Genomic DNA, 24,972 nt, shown 5'->3' on the forward strand with positions numbered 1-24,972 from the left:
CTGAGCTGATGCTGGAGACACCCAGGCTTCTTGTCCTGGGTGACTTCAACATCTCCCTCACGGCCAGCCAGGCTCCATCTGGTGCGGCTCGGGAATTCATGGAGACCATGGTGGCCATGGGCCTGTCCCAGCTGATACAGGGTCCTACGCACTGTGCGGGTAATACTCTCGATTTGGTCTTCTGTTCGGAGGCGGAGAATCCGTGGGGGGAAATAGTTAATGTTTCCCCCCTGTCATGGACGGATCATTTCCTGGTAGAGGTGAAACTCAAGGCCTCTACCCAGATCCCCCCCGGGGGTGGTGGACCTGTTAGGATGGTCCACCCTCAAAGGCTGATGGAACCTGAGAGGTTCCAAGAAGCCTTAGAGGGGCTCACGGTTGGAAATGACGACGACTCTGTTGATGCCCTCACCGGTATTTGGAATACCGGACTTTCTAGGGCTATACACAGGATCGCTCCCAAGCGCCCTCTCAGGCCCGCTTCCAAACGTAAGCCCTGGTACACGGAAGATCTCCGGGCAAGGAAGCGAGCTCTGCGATGGCTAGAGTACCGTTGGCGGAAACACCTTCGCTTAGACGATAAGACTCTCCTAGACCAACTGTTAAAGGACTACGGAGAGGCAATACGAGCAACAAAGAATTCGTTCTATGGTGCTCGTATTGCGTCCGCTGAGTCGCGTCCGGCAGAGTTGTTCAGGGTGGTTAGGGAGCTAACTCAGCTCCCTTCCACCCTGAACCAGATCCTTGAACCTTCTAAGGCCTGCTGTGACTTGTTTAACGACTTTTTTGCGGATAAAACTTCTCGCATAAGCGAAAGTCTGAACGCCGACATTAGCGCAGAACCTAGGGTAGAAGTGTCCAGAGCCTCCGTGGACAATGTTAAACTGGATCACTTTGAGTCGGTGAGTACCGAGGATGTGGACAAGATCCTCGGAAGTGTTCGGAAAACAACCTGCTCTCTTGATCCCTGTCCCTCGTGGTTAGCGGCCCAGGGGGGACCGGTGGTAACATCATTGTTACGCCGGATAATTAATTCATCTTTGAGGGATGGGCTATTTCCATCGGATCTTAAATTGGCCATTGTAAAACCGATCCTAAAAAAGCCCTCCCTCGACCCCCTGGTACATAATAATTACCGGCCTGTCTCGCTGCTACCATTTTTGGGAAAGGTGATCGAGAGGGCGGTTGCTATCCAGCTTCAGGCGGTCTTGGAGGAAACGGATTATCTGGACCCATTTCAAACTGGCTTTCGGGCGGGTTACGGGGTTGAGAAGGCCATGGTCGCCTTGGTCGATGATCTCCGTCTGAGCATCGATGGGGGAAGCGTGTCCCTGCTGGTGCTCTTGGACATCTCAGCGGCTTTCGATACCATAGACCATGGTATCCTTCTGGGGCGCCTGGCAGAGGTGGGAATTGGGGGCACTGCGCTCCAGTGGTTCCGCTCCTACCTCTCCGGGAGGTCCCAGATGGTGCAGCTGGGAGACGTATGTTCCGATGAGAGACCCCTTAAAACCGGGGTCCCTCAAGGGGCCATTCTGTCTCCCATGCTATTTAACATTTACATGAAACCGCTGGGAGAGATCATCCGGAGACATGGGGCGCGGGGTTATCAGTACGCTGATGACACCCAAATTATTTTCTCTATGTCTCCGACTGATGCAGTGACTGGGGATGGCGTCTCTCCTCTCATGGCCTGTCTAGAGTCAGTAATGGGCTGGATGAGGGAAAACCGACTCAAGCTGAATCCAGAGAAAACGGAGGTACTAGCGATAGGTTCTCCTGGTCCAGGAATGGCGGTGGTTCCACCTGTCCTGAACGGGGTCACGCTCCCTGTGAAGGACTCCGTGCGCAGTCTGGGGGTGCTTCTTGACTCGTCGCTTCACCTGACTGCTCAGGTGAATGCGACGGTCAGGAACACCTGTCATCAGCTTCGGCTGATTCGCCAGCTGCGCCCATACCTGGCCCAGAGGGACCTAGAAACTGTTGTACATGCTCTGGTAACTTCGAGACTGGATTTCTGCAACGTACTCTACATGGGGCAACCCTTATACCAAACTCGGAAGCTGCAAATGGTGCAGAACATGGCAGCCCGGCTGGTCACTGGTGCTCCCAGGACCAGCCATATAACACCGGTTTTAAAAGATCTCCATTGGCTGCCCATTCGCTTCCGAGCTCAATATAAGGTGTTGGTAATCACCTATAAAGCCCTAAATGGCTTGGGCCCAGGATACCTAAAGGACCGCCTCTCCCCGTACATTCCGCCTCGCACCCTCAGAACGTCTGGGCAGCAGCTACTGAAGGTGCCTGGGGCTAGGTTGGTCTCCACTACTCGGACGACGTTCTCCATAGCTGCCCCAGCCCTTTGGAATGCGCTGCCCACAGAGCTCCGCTCGTCTACTACCCTGGCCCAATTTAGGAAGGATCTCAAAACCTTCCTATTCCAACAGGCATTCCCCGAATAAATATCCTGTGGGCCTCCCTCCTCTTCCGTGGCCAAGTGGTTGGGCTATGGGACTTTTGCTTGTTGGTTGATTTTAATTATGTATTTGTGCTTTTTTTTATGGATTGTATTTTAATTTGTTGTAAGCCGCCCTGATCGTAGGAAGGGCGGCATATAAATAAAAAATTTATTTTTTATTTTATTTATTTATTTATTTATAAATATAAATTTTATTTTAAACATGTTACTGCAGTTTAATATGATTTTTGTTTATTTAAACATTTTATTGTTTTAAACTGTAACTTGCCTTAATGCTTTTTGTAAGCCACCTGGGATCTTTGATATATTTTAATAAAATTAAACAAATAAAGTACCAGCTCAAATCAATGGAGGTCATCTACTGCTTCCAGGCCACCTGCAAAAGCTCACTGTGTGATAGTTTTCCTAGAAGTACACAGCACCCAAAAGGCAGATCTATTGTTCAGAACACTGTCTCTGTTTTCCAGAACCTGGTTTTCAGCAGCAATCCCGCAACAGAATATTAAAGATACCACCTTATACTGACCTTCTCTTAGGACTCACTGTATTACATTTTAACTCATAAACCCAGCCTCCTAGAACAAGTATACACCAACACGTGATTCATATATAAAGGAAATGCTCAGTTGTAATGATATCCTTCATAAACTGTGATGTTGCTATTGACAGAAAAACAGTGAAAGTTACTCACTGAAATGGACTTACATTGTATGCATCAATAATCAGCTGGATCACATTACTGGAGTTTGAAGAGAGTGTCCCCACAGCAGACTTTGGAATCAAATTCTTCAACTCCTTTACATATGGAAAATGAAAACAATATTAAATTAAAATTGTAGCCAGGACACACATTTTTGTCAATAAGGAAAAAAAAGCAGTGTAAATGCTTTCAAGAGACTGGTTGTGGAACTTATAAAGGGACAAGCAAGGCTAACTAAAACGTTATCCTTGATATGAAATACTGCTTCTATTATTGACAGGCCTAGGAGACAATTTAATTCACGCCCAAAGATTAGGATAAACAGAACAACTATTTAAATAGGACTACACTGGAGAAACACAGTAACTGTTAATATCAAGTGTTTTTGCTCTCCTGTACTTCTAAGAGTTTCCTGAAACAAGTTATCTGTCAGTCTGCAATTCATTAAATCCATTAACAAATGCTACTCTACCTTGTAAACAGGTTGAAATTCTTGGGTAACAGCAAATATGATCTGAATATTATTGTCACTTAGCTTCTGAACCAGGTGAGCAATGGAGGGATAATCCTGAAAACAAAATCAAGAAAAAGAATTGTATACATATTTGAATTTCATATACAATTTTCTCTATATAAAAATATACCAAAATATCAAATATACGTTTGATTTGATACAAATACATTTGATTTGATACAAATGCATTCCTTTCTAAAAATTAAATGAAGACTTCAAATGTATTTTTGTCACTTCTATCTGTATAAACATCCATAACATATAGACCATAACACTACCTGGGAGTATGTTAAGAATCACAGAATCACAGAGGTGGAAAACACCACAAGGGTGCCATGCAGGAAATCACCATCAAAGCATCCCCAACAGATGCCCATCTATCCTCCGTTTAAATATTATTAAAGATTAGCATATTTAATAATTCTTTTAAAACAGAATTAATCCATTGGCTATCATTGATACAACATCTAATTATGTTCAGCTGCTTCAGTCACATGGAAATATTACTTAATTACTGGGTGGATGGTATTTTGGCCCTGTCAAATAAATTGTCTCCCAATTCTTGGTTTTTCTCTGGTACGAGCTGTTTGGAATACACAGTTCAAACACAATACTCTTCCAAATGAAGAGTAATGGAAAATGTATTATCAGATTTCAAAAATATTTACAGATTTAGCATAAAAGATGTGCTAGCAGAGAAGACTATGCAGCCGCTCAGATCTTTCTTTCATAGCACTGAAAGAACATCAATTCCTCTTTGAACCTTCCTATAGGTTTTCCTCAAACATTATTCCATGGAGAAAAAGAAAAAGAGAAAGTATACTGTTTGGTATTGACAGCTACTTATCTCAAAGAATAAAGAAAGGGCTGTTTATGATGCACTTTCAGTGTCCTACTCTATAAATATATATGCACGCATTGGAATATTAGATTAGCAAGCATACCATTAAACATTCATTTAAATATACTTACATAATAATGGCTCATTGTGTACATATTATCATCTAAATGGCATTGTCCATCATTTGGTAAAACAATTCCTCCAAGTTTCCCATCTCCAGCAAAATGGAATCCAGCATCCGTGGAAAAAACCAACAGTCGGGTGACATTTCTCCATCCAATTTTTGACTTAGGGAGAAAAAGAATTTTGATAATAAATACAGATATATTTCAGTTGCCAAAGTAGACGTGTCCCTGGGCAATACCAGAGGCAGCAATAACATGGGAAGGATAAGTTCCTGCAGCACAAAGAAGGGCAGATCAAGATGTTTCAGCAAACATTTTATTCAAAACTAACTATAGTAACAGATGAAAGAAAACAAGCAGGTCAGGTAAGCTATGCAGAAGTAAAACATTCTGAACTTTCAAGAGACCACTTCAAAGCTTCTTCCAAAAGAAAACCAGGAATTACTATTTATTTCATCAGCCTTATCCTTTCTAAGGCGTCTAGAGACAAAATTTCCCATAGAGGGCACACAGAGCTGTTGAACCATTTTCCCCATCTCTGAATTAAAACATGATTCAAGACCTCCATGCACCATACCCCCCCCCCCAATAAAATTGGAATGGGCATGTGGCCATTGCTGGTTTTCATTCCTCTCCCTGGATTTTTTGGGCGCTGGTGCCACTTGTGGTGGACAACAGGATGGATAGCTAGCCACTGGACTTTCGGAATTTGTTTACCCCTGAATTAAAAAGATCCAGGCAGCAGGGTGTGTGAAAATCACCAGTCAGAACAAAGAAAGCTGGGGTATACAGACAGGTGGTCATGTTCATGTCAAGCACTCTGAAGGCAGAAGCTGCCATAAGCCCATATGTTCATGGAAATACATGATTATTTTGAATGCATGCACAGGCTTCCTTTATATTTAATACTTTCCCATTACAGTGTATGGTTAAGCCGTGTATTATACCACTGTAAGATTTGCAGAGTTTCTTGTTTTTATTGCATCTGTTACCTCAATGTTATTTAGAGCACCAACTGTCCTTAGATATGATTTACTAAAAAAACCACAAATACAAATGGAGCGTACTTTTATTCCAAGAATTCTATCCAGGTTTATAAAGCAAACTGAAATGTAATTGATTCCCAAATCTGCAAGCCAACTACATGTATATAAACCAACTGTATTTGCAACTGAAGTAGAAAAAATTAAAATACACTTACACCACAAACAGCAACCTGCATTATTGCATCAAATCCACCTTCTGGAGAATCCAAATTGCCAGAAATTTGTTGATCACCTACAAGTGTATTGAAGAGGCTTCCATTGCTGGTGAAATTGAGTACATTTCTGTAGCTGAAAGGACTTGTACAATTAAGGTCACCTGTGCAAGGGTTCCTGAGTTTGGCAGGTGTGGTACTGATATAAGGCATTACAGTTTTTTCAACAAAAGACCCAAAACCTAAGAAAAAGACAGAAAATAAAACATAATTCTCTTGCTCATTGCAGTAAAAATCCATATATAAAAGATGATAAGAATGTGGGAAGGTTGTGCTTCTTTCCCAAGACAATCTTTTCTTCCATTTACAAGCTAGAGGAAGTTTGGGCAACCAGAAATGCTGGGGAAGGAGAAGAGTCCAAACACATGGAGGCTATTCAACCTTTGTTAAGAGTTCTATCAAGCAGTGGTTTAGTGGTTTGAGCACTGGAAACCAGAGTTTGAATCCCCACGGAGTCATGTAAACCCACTGGGCAACTTTGGGCAAGTCACACATTCTCAGCTGCAAAGGAAGGAAAATCTTTTTGAACCAATCTTGTCAAAAAATAAACCCAGGTTTGCCTTAGAGTTTCCATAAGTCAGAAATGACCTGAAGGAGCACAACAAGAAACAATCCAGCAGTTATTCTTGGTAAGACCAAAGACACTATTTGGTTCCTGTGTGGGTTTCTGGAATGGATGTGTGTCACAGAGTACAAGAACCTAGCACAGAACATGTAAACTACATACATAAGAAAATAAAAATCTACAAAAAGAGCTGGCAGCTTACTTCTAATTGTGATACTTTGAGGGGTCATCTGTGAACTATTATATACGGGTCATGAGTTTGTGCTGAGCTTGAACATCCTAAAGCTTTCCAGGAACCCTCTCCCTACCTTCCAATGTGGATACCAATATAGCCCATGTGAACTTTCCCTCAGTTTCCAGTCTGGCATCGGAACTTAACAATCCAGACATGAGAAACGGGAAGATGAAGATGGAGTTCACAGATGACCATTTGAGAATCCAAAATTACAGCTATGACACCTGTTCTTTTTTTACTTGTTCTCTGTGACTCTCACATAAGGGTGATTAGCAAGTACCATATATATTCAACTATAAGTTGACCTCATGTATAAGTCGAGGTCAGGTTTGGGGGCCAAAATTATGGATTTTGGCATGACCTGTGGATAGGTTGTGGGTAAAACTTGGAAGCTCCTTTGGTGTGTGTATGTGTGCGTATGGCAAGAGAGACTTTCATTTTTGCTTCATCGTTTCAGCTTTTATTTCAGCCAGATGATCAGGAGGGAGGGAGACTCCTAAACAAACAGCAATATCAATCAATCACCCAGGACTCTTTCTGGTTGGGTCCACAGAGAGATAAACTCTTCTTCACACCTTCACACACACAAAATCTGAAAGAACTGCTATCACATTGCCATAGTGACCCATAAATAAGTCAACCTCAGATTTTGGGGTCAAATTTTAGACGTATAGACAAGTATATACAGTAGTTTACCAGAAGTAGGTTCCATGTCAACTGAGGATGGTATATAAGACCACGCAACCAAAGGAGGTAGCAGTACATCATCCAAATAATAATGGAATTATGTAAATGGTTGGGATCATATAGATGCTTTACAGAGGTAAGCAAAGAAAACTGGTTGTAGAGTGGCATTACAATCTCAGACAGACAGAACAGGCAACAAAACAAATTCTCAGGCAATCTTAAAAGGCTCCACCATCAACTGAGATTTCCTATTTGGGAGGAAACTGGAACACACTTCTTGGGTAGAGAATAACAGACAAATAGTTTTTCAGAATGCCTGAAATGGGTGGTGAGAGAGGTGGCAAATTTCTATCTTACATCCCATAATGGAACATGGCCTTTAATGACAAGGATGGGGTGTGTATACAGGTGGAGAGATCAATGATGGAACTGGGACATCACCTTAAGTAGGAAAGACACATGTGGGTGAAAGAGTACGTTGACTGTCCTGTGCACATCAAGTAAGTCAAGTCAACTTCATGCAGCAGCAACTACTACCTATGAGTGACTGGGAAAATGAGGAGACAAATATTTAACTAGGCCACAAACAGTTCAAGTAGGGTCATAACCATTTGAGAGAACATCAGTGAGAAAAAACCACAGTGGGAAACTTTAGACTGACTGACAGGTCTGTAAATAATGAACCTGAACCCAGTGACAAACATGAAGAGAGCACTGCCAAGTAAACTTTCAACAAGGAAAATGATAAACCTACGGTACTTTCTCTGGGTGAAGAAGGAAACTGAAAACATCAGCTACTGAAAATCACAGACTAAGGGGAAGTAAAATGCATAAAGAAAAGGAATTTGTGCCACTTCACATATGATTAAACAGTAGATTATTTCCCAGAAGTCTTTGGAAAGTTCAAGACATCTACTGCAAAGGCCATAGTTCCCAGGCCATCATCTTCAGTATGGCAAAATCTGAATGTCTGACCCTGTGTGAGACAATCAGGGCACTCCAGAAAGTTGATAAACTGAGAAGTAGTGAAACCATCGTACACTGATAAGGTGCAATCTAACAGAATCTAAGAAGGATGAAGATGGAAAAACAATTCAGAGAAGATGACATTTTACATAGAGACGAAGCAAAGAAATAAATACTCAAAGGAAAGGTGAAAGGAAAAAGACAAGAACAGCTAATCAACTTTTTGACTGCAAACGAGAAGAGATAATTTATCTCTTAGTTCTGCTCATGTGGGAGGCAGAAAAAAAGGAGGGAAATGCAATTTGGAGGATCGGGTTGTGGTTTTTGCCAAATTATACTTGGTTCTAATGTCTGTGTTATGAGTATGCACAAGATCTGTGCATCACACAGATCATAAAGCAAATCTTTAGTTCTTTGAAAGAAATATTGATAACTTCATAGGTTTTATGTTTTCCCTTAGTGAAGATTCTTTCAAACAGTAGCTCTCAGCCTCTGGCCCCCCTGATATTTTGTACTTCAATTCTCAGAAGCCCTGATAATGTTATGTTAGGTGAGGTTTCTGGGAATTTAAATGCACCAAAATCAGAAGAACTAAAGATTGAAAAAAATTGGTCTGGATACTATATTCAATACCCAGAATCATTTCTATGTTTGTATAGAATCTGTCCACAGCCCAGCATATGTTAACAATGAAATTGGAAAATGCAGCATTGTATGGCCTTTAACCACTATGAAAATCCACCATAATTTTTGCTATATATACTGTAATTTGCTGAACAGACTCTAAATTCTTACTCTTCCACTGTCAAATGCTACCTCCAACTTTGTATCTTGAATAAAATGTATTCACTTTATTGAAATATTTATTTATTATTGTTGTATGCTTCCCGTTATTTCTGACTTACAGTGACCCTAAGGCAAACCTTTCATAGCAAGATTTGTTCGGAGGGGTTTTGTCTTTGACTTCCTCACTGAGAATATGACTTGTCTAAGTTTTTCACAGAATTTCCATGGTGTAAAAGGGATCTGAACCCTAGTCTCCAGGGTCATAACTCCAACACTCAAATCATTACACCAGCTGGCTCTCTTGTACTGTACTCTATATCTTAACGTTAAACGTTCAAAAACATATTAAACAATGGAATAATTTAAAAAGTGAAAACAGTCTAATACTATATGCATTAGGCCCCCAATGCATGAAGGCTTGGTTTTAAGTTGGCATCATAATGAAAACAACGCCAGTGCCAATCCGGCTATCAAGGGGAGGGCATCTCACAATTGAGATGTTACCACGGAGAAATCCTTGTACCATGTCTTCATATGCTGTAGCGCTCCCATTAGTGGGATGCAGATAAGGATGCCTCTGTGTCCCACCACTATGCATCTTTCTACTGATTTAGAACACACTTCTCTTCTAAAACAGACTTACTATGCTAATGTTTTAATTCCCCCCCCCCCCCCCCAAATCTTGAAAAGGTTTTGAGGAATGAGGATGTAGTATCTGACTGTTGACTGTGCCAACGTTTTATAATACTTGACTATGCCAATGTCTTATAATAATGTGTGGATTTTGTGATGTTATGGGGGATGGGACTGTGGGCATTCTCCCCTCCTACTTGGATATAGAGGATATACATCTCCGTTGGAGTAGAATGTATATATATTTGTGCTACGGCAGTATACCTGATGTTACATGTTTTGTAATTTTGCTATATTTTGGTGCTGGCCATGTGCCGTAATAAATTCATAATAAATTCATTCAAAACAGACTTACTAAAATGTATTTACAACTCTAAACACATGCATACTATTCCATGTATTATAAAAAGGTGGGAATTTCTCTTTTAAAGAAAAGCACAAAACTCTAACTTTTATAATCACAAACATAACACTTACCAATTCGAAAATCTGAAGTAATGTTCTTCATTTTGCTCATTAGAGAAGTTCCAAGACTTTTGACATTTTCTAAGTCATCTTTCATGGAGTAAGAAAGATCCATAAGGTAATATAGGTCAATAGGATAATCTTCAGCTCTCTTAAACTTTAGTGAGAATGTCTGAGGTTCCCCTAATCCCAGAGAAAAAATAAAGTTATGATAGGATTATCTCATATTAGCAGCCAATAAATCAGCCAAGAATAAGTGCCTTGCCTATGAAAGATCTGCCATCCACATTGTAAAATAATTATAAGCTAAAAATCCACTTAAAGGAAAACTATTAATTGACTATTGGGAAATCATCTAGTAGGCTAATTCAGAAATAGCATTTATAATGACAATTCACATGTGAACACTAATGGTGTAAAACTGTCATTAAGAAATGAGAACCTAAAATTTTGAATGACCATATCAAGATATCTGAAGTTTCTCAAATGGACCTCAAGTTAATGACAGGTGTGGATGGTTTTACCAAACACTGGAAAGGCAGCGTCAGCAACTAACAAGAACGCAGTTGAGAATTCCAATCAATAACATGGTTAACAAGCTACAAGATCCCTTTGCCTACTGATTTCCAGACTAACATGGGTATACCTTCGACAAGATCAACTGTTAAACTACATTTTTTTATTTCTGGCAAGTAATGTCTGCTGAAATGCTTTGCAAAATAACTTCTTTCTGAGCCACAAGCCTTGATGAAACTGTGCACATTTTTTAGTGGTTTAGGGGCTGATCATCATCATGAGTATTCATTCACAAGTATTATTTCTAGAAGGGGAATCATCTCCATATCTGCCTTTTCTAACAATAATATTCTAACAAAGGGACCTAGCTAGCAACAACAATAGCAAGAAATGCCAGAAGCTACAGTCAAACAACATCTGGCGGGCCATATGATTCCCACCACTGTTTAAAAAGAATCCAAAAACTGATTAGTCTACACTTCTTTATTTTCTTATTAAGAAATTATAGCTACAAGAAGATTAACTAAGGGTGGAGGGTGGGGATTCTGAAGTGATCCCAACTTGATCTGGCACTCACCTATTGAAAAATGCTCAATATGCCATTTATGTAACTTTTAAATCATCTGCTTCTCACTGTTCTGGCTCCAGAACAAGACTGGGCATTGGTTTTCCTTCACTAGTATCTCAGTCATTAACTTAGAAATATCTCCATCTCAAATTCTAACTGTCTTGTTTAGCTGTGGTTCATTCATATTAACCTTAGAACTAAGGCTGCTAAAACAAGTATGGAACCTCTCGACAACTTGTTCATAAACATGTTTATATCCACAATGCTAGTAATAAACTATACAACCTGGATAAAAGAGGAAGATTTCTCAGATCCCATGTTTTAGAACTTTACCTTGCATGAACCATATGAGCACAAGAGAAATGGCAGAAGACACATATAGCTATCTATGGTTCACTTGGAGAATATACAGGGAATAATAGTACATCAACATCCACATCACTGAAATCTTTATTTTGGATACAGGGGACAAATGCTTAAATAACCTTTCCATAGGTCTTAACAATCTTTACGAGATGGAAATGTTCACTACGGTTCATAATGGTGTCAGGAAAATTATTTCCCATTCATCATAATTTGTTGTTGTGTGCCATAAAACAATTTCTGATTTATGGTGACCCTAAGGTAAAATTATCATTGGGTTTTTTCCCCCTGGAAGACTTGTTCAGAACAGATTTACCCTTGCCTTCCTCTGAGGCTGAAAAAATATGACTTGCTCAAGGTCATCCTGTGAGTTTCTATGGTTGAGCGGGGATTTGAACTGTGCTCTCTTGCAACATTTAACAGTGCCACTGTTAATTTTGCTACAGGAGTAGCAAATGTCCAATTACAGGACATCTACGAGCAGAGTACATGTGACTTCCCAGATATTGTAAGACTGCAACTCCCATCACCTTTTATCACTTCCTATGTTGGTCAGGGACAATGAGAGCTGCATTCAATAGGATTTGAAGGGCAATATGTTCCCCATTTGTTTTAATGGATTCCAACAGACAGCAGGATCTCTTTCATTAAGGATTTTTTGAAATGCCTATGACTACTTCCACTACTACTACCTTTTGTCCCCTACTCTTCCACTCCTTGAACAACTACACTTCCAGGACACATTCTTGAACACAGTTCCAGAGCATATCCAGAGTGGAGAAAGAGCCATGGAAAGTTGTATATTATCCTACATCATATGTTGTGAACACTAATCCTGTGTAAAGCAACATTCTTAAGAGCTAAAACTACAAAATTAAAGCACGTGCACCAAGGCTGAAATAACATGAAGCAACAAAATAGCAGAAAAGGCTTAAGTCACATAATGCTGAATAAAGAACTGGCAAAATGATAAAATTCCCCCAATCTTTGTAGTCTTGGGCACCTCATATCCTTCTTAATCCTCCATCTATTTTACTCAGATCTATACTTTGAAATAAAACAACAACAACTTGGAATCATTTTAATGAATAGCAAAACTCACAAGGTAAGACACCTCTAATATCCTTACCTATCCGTAGCTTTAACTGGACTTGCTGTGGCTGAATCTGGGTAATGTCTTCTGGTCTAAGACTCTCAGCAGCTCCTTTGACACGATTTGTTACTTCTTTGTTTTTCAGCATCTCTTGAGAGCCTCTGGGATTTTCTATTTCATCAGGAGGACAGCCCTTTGTTTTTAAAACTTCCAAATCATCACATCGTGCTGAAGTTGATTCTCCTTCTTGTAAAAATGTCTAACAAAGACAAACACTATCAGGCATAACGATCTTTATGATAAGATATGATCCAACAGCAATATGTTCTTGCTCAATTTTAGCAAGGATAACTGAAATCTGTATTTCTCACTTTTAACAACGGACCTGATTTTAGCTTTTTAAACACATGTACTAGGTTTAATGGAGTGGGGAAAAGCTATTTCAGTAACAGCTATTCCCATGAGTTCAAAGATGTACTTTTTTGGTCTTTCACAGTGTATAACTGCCAACCTGAGTATTGAATTATATTTGTTCTAACTGTTGTAGCTTTAACATGATTAATATTCTTAGCTCTTTAATAATGACTGCTAAAAAAAAGTCATAAAAGCAATAGAAACAGCTAAAAGCAATAGAAAAGTATAGTCATGAAGAATGCCATGTTGTACACTGGACTTGGCCAGATGAGAAAACATTGAGGAGCAAGCAACAAGAGCCTGGAATGGGAAGAGCTGGCAGAAGTAACATGAAACAGCTACTGAATGGGCTGCAGTCCTCAAGACAGAAGCCAAAATCTACAGAGAAGAGAGTGAAAGTGAGACTTTATACTCTCAGATCTGTATGGGGTACATGAAGAAGCAGAAGCCTGCCAGACTTGTGTCATGGGACAAAGCAAGAACCAGACTGACATGGAGGTGTCCAGGAAAAACAGCACATAGACAATCATTTGGTCCAGGGCTCAAGAGGAAGACAAAAATACAAGATATGACTCTGGTAAGGAGCCTTACACAGTGCAGAAATGAGACTCACCTAAGCATTGCCAACATCCCTGTAACTGTACACCTTTTTAAAAAACAACAACAACAACTCTGGATTGTTGTTGTTTTATATGCTGCTCTATCATGAGGAAATGAACTGAGCCACTGTCCTCTACTTGGACTGCTAGTTTTGGGCAGAAAGGTCTTTCCTTTCACCTTGTATCCCACTCTTTTTAAAATGCATATGCCAGGAACTGAACCTAGGACTTCCTGCATAAAACCTACTGACTCTGTCTCCAAAGTTTCCTTACAAATGTTCCAAAAGCACAGTGTTTTGCTCTTCTTCTGAAAGACCTTGAACATTCCAGGTGGGATCCCAATGAAGGCACAAATTAACTGATCTAGCACTTGGCTTGGAACAATGATCACACCGTCTGCTGATTTAAAGAACCACAGCTCCAAGAATCATGGATAGTATTTTGTACGTAAAGCCAAGTAAGAGAATCACCCCAGGTATTGTCTAAAGCATCCATGTTACATATATGCATAGGCCTGACAACACTTTGTCTAATTGCTGCAGAAATGTGGTCACAATGGCAGGAACTGCTGCTAGCTTTCTCTGTAAGATAGCCCGCTTCATACACTTCCCATCTAATTTTGTACTCAGGAAACAGAAAGGAAACTCAAGTGGGGAAAACCAACATATTACAGAAACCCATCTCCTATCTTTGAGATAACATGAGATGCTAACATTAATAACCAACAGAAAGAAGACAATCAAATTAAGCCCTGATATTCTTTCAAGAACAAACTCTACATTTTGAAGATTTACAGTTTGGGGCAGACAAGTGGGAGAGTACTCAGATGCTCAGTGATGAGTAAAGCTATGCCATTTCAGGTTATAATAGTGGAGGTTTCTCCTGGGGGAAAATGGATGCAGGGATCTAGCCCCTTGTATTTAGCCTGAGACAGTACAGTGCACAGAACCATTTACTAGCTCTGTGAAAATAGACACATGGGATTTAGTATTAGAATAACAGCCTTTTAGAGTTCAAAATAGATTGAAAGTGTACATAACATCCCATTTCTCTGCCCATCTGCCTTGTCTGTATCTAAAGTTACTGCCCCTCTAATGTCACCAGAGAATATAATTAAATCCAGGCAGACAGACTCCAGAGAGGAATGGTTTTTAAATAACTATGAGGGAATGATCTATACAGAAGGTGGAGGGAGTGGGAAATGGCTATCCAATTGGAAAAGAAAGAAGACAAAGCCTAAAGATGGCCCAAAATAGACAGGCCAAAAGTGTCACCTTTGGGCCAATCCAGGGGCATGGCATTCAGATGATGCATGCCCCGGGACTGGGCTGAAGCTGTGCCACAGCTGCCTAAAGCAACCTAAAACCAGCTGCAACTGTGGCAACAGCCAGCCTCAGGACTGCTGCATCTGGTTGTTGCAGTGCCATGGTTGGAGCAGCCAGAAGCCATTCCAAGCCGCCTGTCTGCTCAAGGCCAAGATTAGCTATACAAGTCTGTCTTTATCAACTCACACCCTGATTTTTTAAAAAACACACTTTCTTGTTCACCTTTTTCCTTAATTAAAAATAGAAATGGTTTCTGCAGGTGGAATGTGTTGCTATGGTCTGTCTTATTCAGGTGTGTTCCTAGCCCTCTTCACCTGAGGTTAAAGAAACAGCAGATTATTTCACGTATACAAGTCAGCTACATGTATCTATGTGATGCACACTCTCTCTTCATGTATACACAAAGATCATACAATGAAACTTCAGTGTCAACTAAACTATATAAGGATACAGACTACAGCTGCAACAGCCATCCCCACCAGCTTTGTAAAAGGGTAAGTATTAAAAACAGAGAGGTGCATGTAGAATGGACAGAGCTGCATCATGCTGATAGAAACTTAAGAAGTAGCTGGAAACCAATTCTCACTGCTGTGTCAGTTAGGGAGAAGTGATCAGGGTTAACTCTGCAGGAAGAAGACAGTTCTCTCACCAAAGGGGATACACACACACACACACACACAGAGAAATATCAGTATGGAAACTTTTGTCTTTGGAGACCTGTAAAATTTCAGCTACTCAGTGTTTCTACAGAACATTCACAGACCTGAGTAGCTCCCAATAGGGTTTTGTATGACAGAGAAACTGCACGGTTTATGTGAGCTGAGACACCTCACTCATAGGTTTGCCCAAACATATTCTCCAGTTTGGTACAAATCCTTTCCCATAAAACTTAATTTGTTTATGCACACAAGTGAGCCCCTCCTACTCTGCCCTCAAAGAAGAAGGAGCTACTATATCTGGTTTTTAATATGTTTGATAAGAAATACTGAAGATTAGGGTGAGAAGAGCTGCCTTAGTAGCAAATATTAAGAGACAGCATTTTAGAAATTAAGACATTAGGAAGCACTAGGTTTCCCATCTCACTCTGTTACATCTTCTGAAAAGATGAATTTTTAGGCTTTACCTGTTGAATGATAAATATGTATTTTTTTTAAAAAAAAGAAAAATGAGGGGGTAGGGAAATATGGTGAGTGGATTCCAGAAGTGGGAATCAAAATCTTCCCCTAAATGAAAGGGCTTTCCCCCCTCAAAGTCTAGTGCCTGCTTTTAATTTGGTGCATAAATGCCAAGGCTATTGAGCAGCTACTGCTCTCTCATCCTCACCAAGGTGAACCTGCTCTCACTAAAGGTCTCCTGAAAGAGAAATGTACTCTTTAGAAGCATTTTTTGAAACAGAAGGGGCTGTCACTGGCAACCAATAAAATTACATTTGTTGGACTGGATCCAGATTTAATCACATTTAGATAGGAAACCCTGAAATGAATGGAACTTGGAATCAGTAACGGCCAAGTATGACTTAATCAGAACCTAAACCATTATATCTTTCTTCTACACTTTTTCCAATGAATTTAATTTGGTTACACATGTTCACCTTGACTTCCTCCCACTGCCCACATTTTATCCTAGCAGTTCTAGGAGACAAGTCAGGAGAATTTGCTAGGCCCAAGAACACCCAGATAATTATGTGGCCTCAATGATAATCAGAATCTGCCATTTCCTTAGCAATAATCCTACACTCTAACCAATATAGTGGCTCTCAACAACTCCACATTTATGCAAAAACACCTTAAGCATGAAGAAGGGGGCTCCCTGGGTTAATTGTAAGCCACTGTATGTGGAGCTCCCTTGGAAGATGATCAAGAGGTTTCAAATATTTCAAGAATTAAAACATGTAATAATTTTAAAGGTGCATCAGGGCACACTATACTGATCCCAAGGGAGTTGCACTGGCCATTTATTTTCAACACTGTTGCTTTCCTATAAGGTCCTAAATATCCTGTGTTCCAAATACCTGAATTGCCTCTCCATATACCCACCTGCCCTGAAGGTCTAGCCAAAGTTTCTACATGTTGCATGATAACTTGAGAAGCAGGGTTCTCTGTTCTGCACCCAGTTTATGAAACATTCTCCTCATGGAGGTGTGGCTGGCACCAACCTTTCAATCATTCTGAAGCCATGGCAGAAATTCTGTGACTCCCTAGCTTGTTTATGTGTTTTCAAAACAGTTTTTATTGTTGATTTGTCATTACATTTATTGTTTAAATAACATAATTGCTTTCTGTGCTAATATTTTTTGATTAAAGATTTTTAAAATATCCAAAATCAATAAATAGAGATATTTTTAATAACCTTTTCCCAGACACACCTGACATTTTCCTAAGACTGTTTTGCTTACCTTGGGTCTATAACAGTGCACTTCTATTAGAATCAAGTTACAAAAATGTATTTACCATGGTTGACTAGGTATAAGGTCCACATCCTCTTTAGCAAGATTATCATCATAGACAAATTGTTCATATCTCCTCTGCTTTGTACTGAGGAGTTGACTAAGGACTATTGCTTTTATTTGCAGTTACATCTACTTTATTACTGGAAGTTCTTAAAGTTCTTAACCTGTTTAAGGCTAGCTGCAAATGGAATATAGTAGAAAAATTAAGCAATGAAAAAATACGTACTATATTCTTGCACCATCCACAATTTGGTCCAGCTTGTATACAATCAGCACATGATTTTGCATTAGCTGTTATACAGGCATTCCCACCTGTAAGAAAATGTCAGCAGATTAATGTTTTTGAAGTTACAGTGTCACACCATTAAATATATGACTTATTGGGCATCTGGTACAAGCTAGTGATTTTGTCAAGAATTAATATATGTTTATTAGTGTGGCTTAACAATTTTATAAATGATCTGTATTTTACACATTTTCTCTACAGATAACAACTGCATGGAATAAAAAGCATAAGGAACTGCATATAAACAGCCACAAATGACTGAGTGCACACACTATTTATTTCATCGTTTATTTCACTGGATATGCCTGTGGTGGAAAGCTGGACTGAAATTTTTAGCATTTCTACGCATGCAGGAAAATAGCTTCAGGTGTGATCTTCCAAATATGAGTGAAACTTATAGTAACATCAAGTAGTGACCAATTGATATTCTATGTATCCTCAAACATGGAGTTGTATAAGAAACAGTTTCTTCATCTTTTTCACTGTATGGATACACAGAGAATCACTGTCTTCTCCAGGACGAAACCTTTCTTCTTTTCTCTCTCAGTCACAAATCCATGTACCAATTGTTTTAATTATAAACATAGGGGATGTAACGGTATCTTTTACTGTGCGAAGGTAAATTACCCAATGTTTACCCATCAGTCAGTCAATGTTAGCATAGCCACCTTACTCTGGATAGTTCTGGAATGAATGTTATCCTCATGCTGAAGTAAAAACAATTTCCTTCAATAAGAGAAGATTGAGAAGTGATATGGAGGCCCTCCTTAAATATCTGAAGAAATGTCATACAGGAGATGCCAAAAGCTTGTTCACTGCTGTTCCAGAGGACAGGACCCACACCAATGGATTCAAATTGCAAGAAAGAATGTTCTGACTGAACATAAGGATGTTATCAGCTATTCAACAATGGAATTTTTAACTCACAAATGTGGAGGGACGACTGTATATGTCTTAATTTGGTTTAATATTGTGAATAATTTAATTCTGTTTTAGTGTTGAACTTTTAAACTTTTTAGCTATATTGTACATGTTTTAAATTGTAAGTTCCTCGAGTTCCAATTCTAGCAAATAGGTGAGGGTGATGAAAACAATTGTGGTGTCGATAGTGATAAGTGTTCAGGGAACAATTCCAAATGGACTGACAAAACATCTGAATGAGTTCAACATAAAACAAGTGTCCCAATGTTCAAGCAACATTGCTTGAACATGCCACATTATCCAGTAATACTTCCCTGATTCTTAGATTCTTGCATAGAATCCAAATCACTGATGGTCCCAAACATTGGTATACTGTGAAACCAATAAACAGCAGCAACAACTATTGTATATACTTGACTTACAAGTATAAGTTTTGCAGCCAAAATTTCATGTTTTGATATGACCTGTGGGTAAGTTGAGGGTAAAACTTAGAGGCATGTAGCAAAGGATGTAAAGGCTGAAGCAAAGAAAAATGGTATTAGAGAACGTACAAAATTCTGGCAGACATAACTGTTTTATGCTCACCCAAAAGGCTGCATGGATGAGGAAGGAAGTGGTTGTGTGATATGAGGAGGGAAGTGGCTATGTAAATTGTGGCTGTGTGATGTATGGAGGAGGTGACCATGTATAGGTGGGACTAAGAAAATGCACACATGTCAAAAAAGAGGACAAGGCAAAGGAAAGGAAATTGCAACTACATTAGCAGTAATTACAGTCAACTCTTAGTATCTGCAGGGGAATCTGTTCGGGCATCTCCCGCAAATGCCAAAAACCATGGGACCTCAAGTCCCATGGTTTTTAATTGTGGTGCCTGTGTGCTAGCCATGTGCATGCACTGCCATTAGGACCAATGGGGCTTGCCATCTGTGGACGCTCAAATCCACGTATGGCAAGCCCATTTTTGGGGCGGGCGGGTGGGCAGGCAGGCAGGCTGTATGGCCTTTAACATTCCTGTGATAACTTTACTTGATTTTAACCCAGAAAAGCTGACAAACATACACTAATGTCTTATCTGAATCTTTCAAAGCCTGATTCTTCTCAGCATTCCTTTGAGGGAAAGAGCTGCCATTTTCCCACCCAGGCATTCAAAAAGGTGCTTCTTTTAAGTGGTCCCAAGATGGACAAAGCTCTCTTCTGATTTTTATTAAAATTTCTAAAGTTATACATGAGTAGCTACAGTACTATAACTACTTACCTTGTTGGGAAAATCCACAGATTATGAGGCAGTTTAATAATCCAATACAGATGAGAAACTTTATCTGCAAATTAAAACACAGTAACATTAGTTTCATTTTCTTCCTCCCTCCTTGGTCATACATGTCAGGGTCAGACAATACAGTGAATACAACAGCTCTGTCTACTGCATTGTTTAAATCACACAGTATTTCTACTGTGGTCTTTAAATCTTACTGCATAAGTTAATTAAACATTCCATTATGAAGACACCAAAAAGATATTTATATTCCTCAAGAAATCTCTGAAAACAAAATAAAAGAGCTCTACATTGGAAATAGGTATAAGAAGCTGTGGATGGCTTGTCACACAAACACTGCTTTCTTACTCTGACTTTCATTATACATTTTGTAGACCACTTTGTGTTTTATCTATAACATCATAGAATATTATGAAATCAGCATCACTAAAATATATTATATGAGCCTTCTCACAATAATCTATGTAGAGATGGGAAATTTCCAGAATTTCTGAAGCCATAAGGGGCAACAAAAATGGATAAAAATGGAAATATATGTAGTGCATATGTTCATACAAATCCTAACCTACTTTATGGATTTAGGAATTTTTCATTAATAACTTAGTATTATTACAGTGTTTGACATATTTATGCAATTTTTAAATATAACAGCCTTAGGCTTGTAACAACAAATTCAGATGATACCTGTGTGGAAAAAGAGTTGAAAACTGCTGCATTCTATGATGCCTAATCATATATATTTTACTTTTCAATATCTAATGGGGTGGGGTGAAAGTAGAAATTGCAACTCTTGTATATATTACCTGCCTTTTAACTATGTAAAAATATATTTACTTCAATTAACCTAATAAAGATACTTTTGACAATGCTCCAAAACATACTGCAGAAATAATCCAGTCTGAGACCACTTTAGCTGTCCTGGCTCAATGCTAGGGAATTCTGGGAACTGTAGTTATGTGAGACATTTAGCCTTCTCTATCAGGGAGCTCTGGTACCACAATAAACTACAATTCCCAGGATTTCCTAGCACTGATCCAGGGTGTTTAAAGTGGTCTCAAACTGGATTATTTCTGCAGTATGTATTGGACCAAAACTGCCATCATAAATCTTTATTCAGAGTAAGTTTCTCAAAGATTAACCTCTGATTTTGAGCCTCAATTTTTATCTTCATGGAATTCAGACAACCAGAAGTTTGCAGTGTGTATAGCAACTATTTTTCTCTAATTCTTTAGACTGTTCTACATATACCTCTTGCTACACCATTCCTGTCATTTTGATTAAAACTTTTTAAAAGGTTATAATTAATTCCAAGAACAGGCATTTCATCTGAGAATTTCACCTATGTTCTCCAAAGTTTCAAAATAAATTAATTCCTGGAGAAACTATTTTATTGGAGCGTTTTTACTTTATGTTCCCCAAAATTTTAATTTTCCTAATGTAGTAACTGAAAAATTGTCCATGGACAAGAACATAAAAGAGCAGTTTTTTTTTTCATGAAAGATTTCAATTTCCCCTTCCCTGCTTCCATTTTTTAATTCATTACATTAATGCTTTTAACTGTCTAATTATAACTTATTAAGAATATATAGTTGTGGCAACTCCCTAAAGCAGGGGTCGGTAACCTGCAGCCCGCGGGCCGGATCCAGCCCGCCAAGGCTTTCCTGCCGGCCCCTGCGCAGTCCTGCCGCTGATTTCCCCCGTTTTCGTGCCACTCCACCCTGGCATGTGGCTCCGCCCCGGAAGGTGGAAGCTCCACCCCTGGCATGTGGCTCTGCCCCTGGAGGGTGGAAGCTCCACCCCCCGGCTTCGGCCCCCCAGTTGTCTGAGGGACAGCAACCTGGCCCCCGACTCAAAAAGGTTGCCTACCCCTGCCCTAAAGAATACTCATTTTCTCATTGGCATGAGCAAAACAACAGGGCCAGGAGGATCCAGGATCGGCTCCAAAGTCTTGCCAGACTCCCACAAACAGGATACAGGAGAATGCTCCTTCCGTTCCAACTCAGTTTTAGATTTAGCAATAGCAACAGCATTTACATTTCAATGAACTAAACACTCTCTAAGCGGTATATAATTTGTAAGCCAATTGCCCTCAATAAGCTGGGAACTCATTTTATGAACCTACGAAAGGATGGAAGCCTGCATCAACCTTGGAGCCCTGGGATCAAACTCACAACCTTGTGGCTGCAGCACTGACATTTAACCGCCACACCACCAGGGCTCCTTTCCCCTTCTTCCAGGGAAGTTAGCGGAGAACAGTAGGGTTGTGAATCCAGCAAATCTAAAGCTTCCTCAAATATATTCCTGGACTCCCACATCTCCCCCTTTCCACTAGACCACTGACACCTTGAGAGTAATGGCAACAGAGCTCATACAGAGATCTTTAAAAGTAGACCTTCTGAAGACAGTTATTATGGGGTGAAGCAGACAGGTGGGAAGAGGCCGCTCCAGCCACAATTGAGCCGGGACCACGGTGACCACATGGGCCACTGTCAAGGCCCCAAGTCTGCCACCACCAGGAACTGCTTGTATACAGCAATGGATCAGCTTCCAGCTGCTTTGGGGGTGTTCATCACTTGAATGTCATGTCCCCACAGCAGCCGGAAGCCGTGTGTTTCGGACCTATAACTCATGGGACCCCTGGCAATTACCACAGTATTGTGTCCTAAGCCAAATGGAAAAAAAAACCAACAATAACGCAAAATTTGTCTGTAAGATGTAGTTTTATCTGTTTTTTTTAAAGAACCATCTCTCAGTCAAACTTTCTTTCAGATAACTTAAAAGACTTCCAGTGATGAGGGAGTTAAGCACAAATAACCTGAACCTTCTCTTCCCCTACTTTCTCACTCTAATTTTATAACAGGGGATACACATGTTGTTGTCATATTGACAAAACCTTTCTCTACCCATGGGAAATATGTATTTCCTTTGAATCTCTGCAGCAAATCTTACTTCTGCCATGACTTTTTTTATTTTTATACCTTTCAGATAAGTGAAAATGACCCAAAATGAAGACATGAGGCTTTGTTATCCTGAAGAACTCTACAGGTTACACTCATTTCAACAGAATGTTCTGCCCCATTTGATTCTACTAATCAAATTATGTGATAAGAATATGGCCTCAGGTGGTATAATAAAGATGTAGGGGGAAGATAAACAACTAGACTACAATAGAGATGTTGTTACATTTGCTTATTCAAGGAACTTGTGTAGACATAGCATTAATCACTCTCAAGTGGTGGCTTGCTTTTTTGAACAAAGAATTTTTTTTTGCACCACAACATTCCCCAATTGAGTCAACCCACATATCTAGCAGAAAGAGATGAGTAATAAAGTAGCACACGTGCATAAGCAGGTCTAAATTACATTCTAGTAAGATTCACTTGTGGGAGAGCCAGCATGGTGTTGTGGTTTGACTGTTGGACTACAGTTCTGGAGATGAGGGTTCAAATCCTCACTTAGCCATAGAAACCCATCAGGTGACCTTGGGCAAGGCATACTCTGAGCCTCAGAGGCAAACCCACTCTGAAGAAGAAAAGCCCATGATAGATTTGTCTTGGGGTTGCCCTAAGTCAGAAATGACTTGAAGGCACACAAGATTCACTTTGCTCTTTTCTGAATACAACAAAATCCAAAATACATATCAAGGTGATAGTTTTATTAGGATGATCAAAAGGCACAAAATACATTACATTCACTGGCTTCTTCATCAAATCTGTTAAAAATCCTACAGGAGATGAAAAGTGATAATGTCAAAAGTCACAGGTGTGTGTTTGCGTTAAGATGTCTGTTTACAACGGTTTCTAAGGTAGTTTTGATGGAAAGGTTGTAGGTAGAGGCCCTCCATCTTTTTGGTCATGGTGGACTGAAGAAAAAGGTAATGAAAAGTAATAACATTTCTGTCTCCAGTGGCAGCAGCAAGAACATTAGCTCTCTTTGAGATCTAGACTGTCTCTGTCTTGTTCAAGGCTATGTGTCTTTTTGTAGGCAGAATCTATCAAGCCTCTGAACTGTCACATTTGGAGATAACATTTACCTGTTAACACACTAACCATATCAATGATAGCCATATTCTGACTGTTTTACTTCGGTTGGGAATAGAAACCTCAGAGAGTATCTATGTATGTGATCAGGAAACTATGCAAAGAGATCTGATGATAACTGATATAATCTAGTTTTTAATAAGGAAATCCATGGTTCAAATCTCACTTCTACTGATTTAGGCCACTCCACTTTCACCCTCAGCACTCTACCTTACAGTATGTGCCTGTAATGTGGGAAAAATCCTGCATCTCTGAGGTATTGTACAGATAAGCTGTAGTACATGTCAAGCTTTAAATATCCCTCTCTCAATCTTTGGCTGGAAGTCTGTTGGTAGACGCCACTACTGCCTACCTCATACTCCCAAAAAATTGGGAGTGTGTATGACAGTGCACTCTTGATATCTGCTGGGGTTTGGTTCCAGGACTCTCCATGGATACTAAAATCCGTGGATGCTGAAGTCCCATTATATACAATGACACTGTAAAATGGTCTTCCTTATACAGTGTGCCCGTGTTAAACGTGGCAGCGCCTTATGCAGCTTTCAGCATATGCTGAAAGCCACTCCAGAAGAAGGGTGAGTGTGCCCCAGAAGGGATAATGGTGCACCCCTTTTAAATGGGGCTTGAGCATACATGGAATTCCCCCGCATAAGGGAAAGGCGGACTGTATAACATAGCAAATGGTGCTGGCCATATGCTGTAATAAATTCATTCATTCATTCATAACATAGCAAAATCAAGATTTGCTTTTTGGTTGATTGCTTGGTTTTCTTGTTGTTGTTTTAGCATTTTCAAGCCATGGATTACTGAATCTGTGGATATGGTTGGCGAACTATATTTATGGAAAAAATAAAATGTGATGGAACATCTT

At 39.8% G+C, this 24,972-nt stretch overlaps 1 protein-coding gene across 3 annotated transcripts in view; it reads right to left on the reverse strand.

Moving 5' to 3' along the window:
* The window catches only part of LOC149310012 (integrin beta-1-like), a 60,000-nt gene that overhangs the window by 16,511 nt on the left and 18,517 nt on the right, over positions 1-24,972 (reverse strand). For 2 of the 3 annotated variants that reach the window (XM_089533485.1, XM_089533484.1), the window contains exons 2-9: positions 20,044-20,107; positions 17,808-17,893; positions 12,831-13,053; positions 10,267-10,437; positions 5,861-6,099; positions 4,666-4,821; positions 3,652-3,747; positions 3,185-3,274 (exon numbers count right to left, since the gene is read on the reverse strand). In XM_089533485.1, the coding sequence (XP_089389611.1) occupies positions 3,185-3,274; positions 3,652-3,747; positions 4,666-4,821; positions 5,861-6,099; positions 10,267-10,437; positions 12,831-13,053; positions 17,808-17,893; positions 20,044-20,107 (1,125 nt within the window). Of the gene's footprint in view, positions 1-3,184; positions 3,275-3,651; positions 3,748-4,665; positions 4,822-5,860; positions 6,100-10,266; positions 10,438-12,830; positions 13,054-15,354; positions 15,447-17,807; positions 17,895-20,043; positions 20,108-24,972 lie in introns of those variants that run through there. The other variant, XM_089533487.1, reaches the window with a different exon arrangement.

The sequence above is a fragment of the Sceloporus occidentalis genome, unplaced genomic scaffold (genome assembly GCF_023333645.1).
Source record: "Sceloporus occidentalis isolate IW3139 unplaced genomic scaffold, rSceOcc1.0.p SCAF_7, whole genome shotgun sequence".
In the NCBI taxonomy this organism is placed as follows: Eukaryota; Metazoa; Chordata; class Lepidosauria; order Squamata; family Phrynosomatidae; genus Sceloporus; species Sceloporus occidentalis.